At 47.8% G+C, this 8,452-nt stretch overlaps 1 protein-coding gene across 1 annotated transcript; it reads left to right on the top strand.

Annotated features, from left to right (window-relative positions):
• Positions 1-2,347: 2,347 nt before the first annotated feature.
• Positions 2,348-7,852, top strand: LOC309595683 (protein FAM162B-like). The gene is made up of 4 exons (XM_082322939.1): positions 2,348-2,639; positions 4,542-4,647; positions 6,022-6,130; positions 6,797-7,852. The coding sequence occupies exons 1-4, from the start codon at positions 2,507-2,509 to the stop codon at positions 6,902-6,904; spliced, it is 456 nt and encodes a 151-aa protein (XP_082179065.1). The 5' UTR covers positions 2,348-2,506; the 3' UTR covers positions 6,905-7,852.
• Positions 7,853-8,452: the final 600 nt, after the last annotated feature.

Here is an 8,452-nt window from a genome sequence, read left to right as displayed (position 1 = left end):
GTGAACAAATGAGCCTCATGGGGATGTTTTGTAACCTGGGGAGTTGTGCATGTACTGGGCTAGGCACAGAACATCTCTAAGGAGGACGAAGGCCATCAGACTGCACACAAGGCTACCTTGGTGCTAGAGCATTCTGCACCTCTCTGCTGTTCAGGAAAGGGTTCAAGATGCTCTGGGCCAGAGGGAGATCCCCAGTGCACAAGGGAAAGCTTGATTTCCTAATGCAGTGGTGTATATAGCTTTTTATTAGCTTTCATGCAACACAGTAAAACTCACGCTGGCATTAAGCATTCATGGTGCCAGAGAAACAAGTATAATTCAGGAACAAGTTACTGTCTTTGTGGCTTCATGAGGACCTCTGTGTCTTTGCACTTCTAAATGCTGGCATAATAAATCCTGAAGTGCTTTTTTGCTCACAGCAGATGTGATTAATATGGCTGTTAGCTGGTGTGTCTTCTAGAGGAAACAATTGGCAACCCCTAGGTGGATAAGCACTGGAGGCCTGAAAACCCCAGGATTTTCTCTGCATTTCAGAAACTAAGACATAAAATACAAATGTTCTTCTTTTTCTCTTCAAATCCATACATACACAATGTAAAGACAGTCACTTTTGCAATAAACATTTTGCAGAGTGCCTGTTAAAGTGAAAATGCTCTGTGCAGCTGGAGTCCCTGTGGGGCTGGGCAGCTCCAAGCACAACATAAGTATCGCAGCAGCACGTCCCATCCGCTGCCCCCAGCCCCTCCTGCCCACCCAGCTTGGGGAGCGAGGGATGTCCAGGTGTACCATGCCTCTTTTCCACTCAGCAGCATTTCTGCAAGGTGAGAAGGGGGCCTGCAGGGATGCTCAGGGGTGCTGAGCCCTGTAAGCTTCATGCTATAAATGCACCTTTCCTCCTCTTCACACCCATCCTCCCCCAGGGAAATCCTGAGCAGGACACAAATATCCTCAGTGACTTTACCAACTTTCCCTTCTGCTTCTTCCAGCATAATCGCATCCACTGATTTCTGCTTGTTTGCAGCTGGAAGATCAAACCACCATTTATTTTCTGTATGGGTTCCTAATCTGGAAACTGATCTAATTTGCCTTACCAAATTATAAGCAAATTAAGCTAAACACATTGTGTTATGTCTGGATGCATTGTAGAGCTTTCATGAAAGAGGAAAAACACTGTCATTACTGCAAGTTTCTTCTTTCCTCAGTATCAATCACTTTGTGTTCTCAAAAAATATAAAACTTCTCTATAAATGGTAGAGTTTTTCCTTGGGGCCAGGAGCCCGGTAGCTGAAGCTGCATCTGTCTCACATCTTTCATCCTCTCAGCCCTTAAAGAACACCCTTGCCAACATCCCAAGCTCTATTCCCTTGCAGTCCCTCCCCTTGCTCTTAGACACACTTTGATTATCTGCAATATTGCATTTGATAGTATTACTAAATAGTACGGAAAATTTTCCTTTCAGCAACCGCCGCTTCCTTTTCAAATGGAATTTTTTTCCCTAATTGTAAATCAGCTTTAGAGCCTTGTATGTCTAAGGAGAGTAAATACCCCACTGCTCCAAATGAGACAAGTATTTTGCATTTCCATTTCCTGACCCATCAGGGAGAATTCTGTGCAAAACGCAGGAGAAATGTCAAAGTGATCCAACAGCATTGTTTTTGGTTCATTCTCTGGTTAGAACAGCTGATGTTATGGAAAACATCCAGCACTATCCAGACTTTGTGGAGACTGATTTCAAAGAGGGCAAATACTTTACAGGTACTGCTACATTTCAGTGACAATTTTACTGACTGACAAATACTGCATCACTGGGGATTTTTGACATAATTTCTTATTTTACTGATTTAAACCTGAAATATATCTGAAATATATTTCTTTGCCAGGAAAGTTTGCAGTCTGGATGTGAGATGGACTCCCCATCTGTATTTATAGCCACAAACATTGGCTTGAGTTTCCGTCCGCCAAACCACATTTATTCTGAGATAGGGGAAATGCTGCTCCTCTTCAAAAAGTCTGTTTAATATAACTGATTTGCAAGATTATTTTTTAGTTGAGAACAATTAAGAACTCTAACAGCTTAACTGGCTGTGATAATTAGCAGCCACTAAGCCTATCTTTGGGGAAATATAGCAAGCTGTCCTATTTTTGTCCTACCATAGTAAGGACTAAGAAAATAATGTATATACCCATTGCTCTCCTGAGAAGCTCTTTGGGTTGGAGAGCCTGGGGCAGAGCCCGGGCTGGGCGTTAGCTGCTGCGGCGGTGATCTCTGCCCGCCTAGCTCAGAAGGTGTGTCGTTTTGGTAAACACAGGCAATAAATTTAACTAGTCATCGTGACGCAAGCAAAAACTGTTGGCAGCCAGGGTAGAAATGCATGCTACTCCCTTCTTACAGGAAGGGGTAGTTTTATGTTATTAACTCGTAGAAGCAGCCTTCTGGCTCCTGCTGGTCCCCCTGTGCGCTCCCAGGCCGGTGTGGAGGCAGTGGCCCGGTGCCAGCCGGCGCGGGATGCTGGGGAGGCTGCTGGGGTGCAGCCCCGGGCTGTGGCGGCGGGCGGCTCGGCTGGTCCTGCACCCCGCCAGAGCTGTCAGCGACAAAGCGAAGGGCGCTCAGGACGCGGCTTTGCAGACGGCTAATCCAGGTGGGTAGAAAGGCTTTGGTTGCTGTTTCACGCTGCAGCATGGAGGGACCCTTGTATTTGCAGGAAAGGGTGAGAAAATGACCCTTTTCTCGTCTGTAGCTGTGTTACCGCAGTGCTGCATCTCCTGGGGTTACAAACGCTCCCAAGACATGGAGCAAACTGAGAGTTCTGATTAGCACGGTGCACAGGGATAAAGTTTTTTGTGTTAAATAGTCCTCCTCCTATGGCAGCAAATACAAACTGATACTTCATGTCAGGGAACCTGTTAATTTAAAAAAATAAATAAATCTTCCTCCTTGTACCCAGCTGCCAGGTTTCCAGAGGAGGACCGGTGTGCATCTCTGCACTTGCAGGGCTGGTGCAAGCGGCAGATTTGCACGCCTCTGCTCCCCCCGACACTCCCTGCCAGACTGCATCCACAACTGTACGTGCTGGCGGCAGGCAGTGCCCTGGCTTACCTGGCAGGCAGCAGGCATGGGCTGCTCCCATGTGGCCAAGCTCCCTGGCATGGAGATAGTTTCTCTTTTTAATCTGTACCACCACCTCCTTGGCCATGCCTTTGCAGAGTCCTCACCCTAGCGAGGCTGGGCTGCATGGGGCTGCCTGTGCTCCTGCAGGATGGCTGTGCCTCTCCAGCATGGGTCTTTGCCCTTGTCTTTCCTGGGGTGGACCCTGTCCTTGTAGTGATCCATCCTAATGCTTGCTGCAGATCCAATTCAGACACTTGCTGATATTTCAGATGTAGCTCTCCTGGTCTCACTGGCACTCTGTAAGAGAAATAGGAGAAGGAGGAGATTAAATTTACCTGGGGGTCTGAGTGCCAAGACTTACACCTGGGATTTTTCAGCCATTCACATGCTCTGGCATACATGAGCAGGCCTCAGACCAAGGCACTTAATGTAATTTCACCATCTCAACACAGGCAGGAAGAGATGCTCCTTGTGCCCTGTGCTGTAGCGGCAGTGATCTCCTTCCAAGCAAAGCACTAGCAATCCAGCAACAGCCAGGGAGTGCAAGACACCGAGACTGGGGGCATCTTCATGTCCATCCCTTCCTGCATGCCCTGGTCACCCACAGGGCATTTCTAAACACCAGTCCCACATTTGCAAGCACAGGGCACTGTAACCTAGCATCTTGGGTGCACCTACCTGGGTGTGTGAACAGTCCCAGCTACCTCATGATGCCCACCTGTACAGGTGTGCAATGCAAAAGCCAGGATTTGAGCTAGCCATTGCTTACCCTATTTTTGCAGGGTGTCCCTGCCACTGCCCTCGTCATGGCCCATCATTGGGCTTGTTTCCATCAAGAGGAGCCAGAGTCCCTTTCTCACTGTGCTCATGGTGACAGCATGCTAATGGTATCACCATGGTAGTCTGGTGGGGTGTAATGTATCATCATTAGAGTACAGTAATGTGGTACCCAGCTTGCATGAGAACGACTGCCAGCCTCCCACCAGGCTGTATTTTAACAGATCTCATCTCTCCATCACACTTTAAGGAGATGCTGTCGAGGAGTTATTAGCGCTGCTGGCAGTTTGTTTAACTCACTAGTTGGGCCATTTAAAAGCAAGATGCTAGCAGGGTGAGAGCGTGCTGCGGCCTTGGGTGACTTCAGTCCCACATCCTTTCCTCCCTTAATCAGGAAGGTTAGAAGAGATTTTTAGTTTAAAACCTACCTAAACTAAAGGAAAAAAAATAAGCAAAATGAAATAAGCTGCAAATGTAACAAAGCACCTCACACCGGCTGCTGAGTCCTTTTGACATTAGAAAGCACATTTGGCTCTCACAGAACAGAAAAGTGCCATTCTGAACTTTCAATCCTTTTCCCCCTGTAATGACTGCTTCTTTCCTCTTCCTTTCTTTAAGCTTAGCTCATTGTTTTCTTTTATAAAATCTCTTACAGGATACAAAGCTTTAAAAAATGACAGAAGGCCTACAAATTTTGATAAAAAGGTGTTAGTATGGGCAGGACGCTTTAAAAGGGAGGAGGACATTCCCAAGCACATATCGTAAGTAGACCTGTCTGAATGATGCTTTGGATGGGATTACCCAGACTTGTGCTCACATGGGGAGGGTTAGTGCTCCTCCTTGCTGACGAGGCCTGCTGCTACTGGTGTCCAAAAATAATCTGAAGTTTTGGGAATGTGAACTTTTTTTCATGCCCTGTGAAGTAAACTGGATTCACTTATTTTAGGTATCATAAGTTTCAGACTAAGCTGAAGTGTCTTTTGCAAGACAAGTGTCTTTGTAACTCAGAAGTCACCATGGTAAAATACCCACTTTGGATTTTTGCATGCTTTGCTAGTTTTTATTGACTAGCAATTAATAGTGCTGCATACATTTTAAAAAGAAGTTGGGGCTATACACAGCTTTGGTGACAGACATCTGCAACGAGTTCCTTACTGCTGGGCTATGGTTTCACCTCCTTGTCAAGGTATTTTGTTAAAGGATTGTCACTCAGTTTTGAGACCTAATGCTTCCTGACTTGTGACAGCCTGGGGGCTCCTCCAGCTGCCCTTCCCCTTGCAGGTGTAAGTAAATCCATGGCTGGATATGATTTCATGAACGACTTATTGCCACACTGCAGTCTCTTGCAAGCGTGAATTGTCAGATAAATGCCGTGAGTCACTCATGGAAGGTGGTGGAGATTTCCCAGCGACGGCTGTGGCTGTTCAGCTGCTTGGGAATACAACTCCGGATGGACAGCGCAGTTGTCTGCTCCAGCTCAGGCTCAGCCTCCCGCCACAGGCAGATGCTTGTGGGGCTGGTGCCAGCTGCCTGGCAGAGGGCTACGCCGCAGAGGGAAAGGGCTTCAAAGCACCACGTGCAGCTGGGATGGGGATGTGGCCACAGAACCAGTCACCACTTGCTGTGCCTCTTCACTGTATGAAAACTCTCTGTTGGTCTTAGCCAAAATGTCATGCATGTGCTTTTATTCCACTGAGGGTGGCATTGCCTGGCCCTGGTGGCACGGCCCCAGCGTCTCCTGGGCCTGTGCAGCACCCCATGCCCTGCAACACCCAAAGCTGGGCCCCTCGTAATTCCATTATCACAATGAAAAGATTTTCCTGTCCTTGTAATTTTTCAGGTGTTCACTCTCATATGCAATAAAAGAAGGCAAGAGAGCAGGACTTGTTATTCCTGTTGTTATTGATGACTCTTGGGAGCAGCAATACCCCACCTGTGTGGGAGGGTGGCTAAATCTTTCATCCATAGGCCAATTTTTTGAGTCCTCCTCTAAGCACTTGCAGAAAGAGAAGGCTGAAACACATTGTACATTAATAGGCAGTTGCTGGAAGACTTGAGGATTCATTACCCAGCTCCCCATGATCTCATTTCACACATGCTGCTGCAGGATGGAAACTCTGCTCTGTCCTCCACAGGTCTGAGGTCCTTGACGCAGCAAGGAACAGCGTCAGGATAAAGGTTTGCTACATCATGATTGCACTGACCTTGCTGGGCTGTTTGGCCATGGTAATCACAGGCAAAGAAGTAAGTATAGTTTCTGGGTGAAGTGAACCATACTTAATGTATGGTCTATGTACGCTCTCTTTGTAAATAAGTGCCTGTGTGACAGATAGGTTTGAGAATAAGTCCATGTAAGCAATATTTGCACAGGATCTGTATCACTCCATTCTCTGGAGGAGAGATTGGCATGGGGAAGCACAATTTGCTGGTTAATGTGTTCCTTCTGACCCACTTTACCATAAACCCGTGCAGTGCAATGCTCTGTATCATGGTATCTCAGCAAGAGGCCGGTCCAAAGGTTGTGGAGTAGCTCAGACAACATCAATAGTGCCTGGTCCTGCCCTGCATCCATGGGCCATGAGGCTCCTGTGGTCCTGCCTGCCTAGCCTGTGTGCCACCATGGCCACCAAGAGCTGTAACAATCACTTCTTCCCATCCCACTGGTGGGGAAGGAGGGTCTCCAGCCTGACTTGCATGTCCCAGCGCACCTGTAAACAATTTACAGTGTCATTTTCCTGCTAATCAGAGCTGCAGGTGCTAAAAATTTGGTAAAACAAGGAAACACATCAGCTTCTGTCACCACAAAATATCAAAAAGGACAGTGGGGTGTCAAAGCAAGTGGTGCAAATGTGGAGAAATTTAGTGGTGGGAACTGTGTGCTCACAATGATTTTCACCATTTGTTTTCAAGGCTGCTAAAAGGGATCACACGCTGCTGAGGATGAACATCGAAAAGAAGGCCAAATGGAGGGCTGAAGTGGAGAAAGATGAGGAGGCAGCTGTTGGGAAGCCACAATGATTGGGAACAGATTTATTTTAGCAACAGGAGAGAAGTGATTTGCACACATGGCATATGCACCTGTCTTCATTTAACTCTGGAGCTTTTTCACTGAAACTCTCAAGGCAAAGACTTCACTTCTTAAAAACTGCTCTGTACAAACTGGGAAACTTCTACGGAAACTCCAACAGCTGCTTTCTGTGGCCTCTGGTCTTTGGCACTGGGTTCTGCTGAAATACAGAAATCTCTTCTAAACTGGAAAGTGTGGGAAGGACGGATGCAGGACCCTCCAGCTCAGGATCAGCTTTTCGTGGTGCTGCTGGTGCATACTGGTGCATGGCCTTGGGGCTGTCTCCTCGCAGCCATGAAGGATGTGGCCCCACAGCAGAGAGCATCCCATTCTGTGCAATGCCTCTAGTGCAAACAGCCTTGGCCAAAGTGACCCAGAGCAGGGGGAAAAGAAGCCTGAAATACGTGTTGCAAGTGCAAAGAGGTCAATTGTCTCTACCTGTGAGCCTGCTGCCATCACTGTCCCCTCTCCCTCCCCAGCCCCTCGTGGGGTCCCATGGCCGGGGGAGAGAGGAGACATGAGCATGAAGAAAGGCTGGGAGGATGGAGGAGTGTGAGCAGACCCTGAGGACTGATTTGGGCCAAAAGGAGCTTTGGGCCAGAGGAGATGGCAGTGATGTGGAGTGGTAGCATGGGCATGTGGAGTGGTTTGGTTGCTGCTGGGCAGCCCGGGGAACCCGTGCCCGGCACAGGGAGCCTGGCCTGGAGGCACCTCTCGTCCTGTTGCACCTCACTGGTTTTTCATCTGCTTCCAGTCATTGTTATGAAAGTTAGCTAGCACTTGCTTAGTTGTGATTTTAGTCAGGAGTAATTGCTAATATATGGTTTGCTAAAACTGGATTCTTTTTAATCATCATAGTTCATTAATTCATAATAAAACAGCTGTCCAATTACATCTAAACCAAATGCATCTCTTCACAGCTTCATTTAAAGTGTCACCAAACACTCTGGGATGATGTTTACCAGATGGGAGACATCCTAATGAAATATTGAAAGTTTTGTTTTCCTGAAGTGATTAAACTTCAAGACAGGCCCCAGTTCATGCTTGTGGGCCCTGACGGTCTGAGCCTCCGTGCATCATTCGTAACCCAAGACCTGTAAGACAGGCTGGTGGAGCTGGATGCGCTGCATGGGGTGCCGAGGGCCATGGAGTGACAAAATCCAGCCGTCTCACCCTGGCTGCCATAGAACTTAACCACGTTCAGCCTTTGTGCAGTCTCCTGAGCATCACACCAAAGCTTGGCCTTTGCAAGGTTTATTACTCAGACCAGTTGCACTTGTGCTCCAGGGGAGTCTGGAAGTTCCTGCTTAGGTCTCTGGGGTTTATTGTGTCAAAAATCCTGTCCACTCATTGCTGGTGTGTCACTACACGAGCAAGCTGCTGGCGAGGATGGGCTGGGGCATTGGCAGGCGGTCAGCAGTCGTTGGGCTCTCGGACTCCATCTCCTGTGCCTGTGGTCATTGGGTAGCTTTTTCCCTCTGATGCTTCTTAGGAGCACT

This window comes from Platalea leucorodia, assembly GCF_965183815.1.
Source record: "Platalea leucorodia genome assembly, chromosome: 10".
NCBI lineage: Eukaryota > Metazoa > Chordata > Aves > Pelecaniformes > Threskiornithidae > Platalea > Platalea leucorodia.
This window is presented reverse-complemented; position numbering and strand designations above follow the sequence as displayed.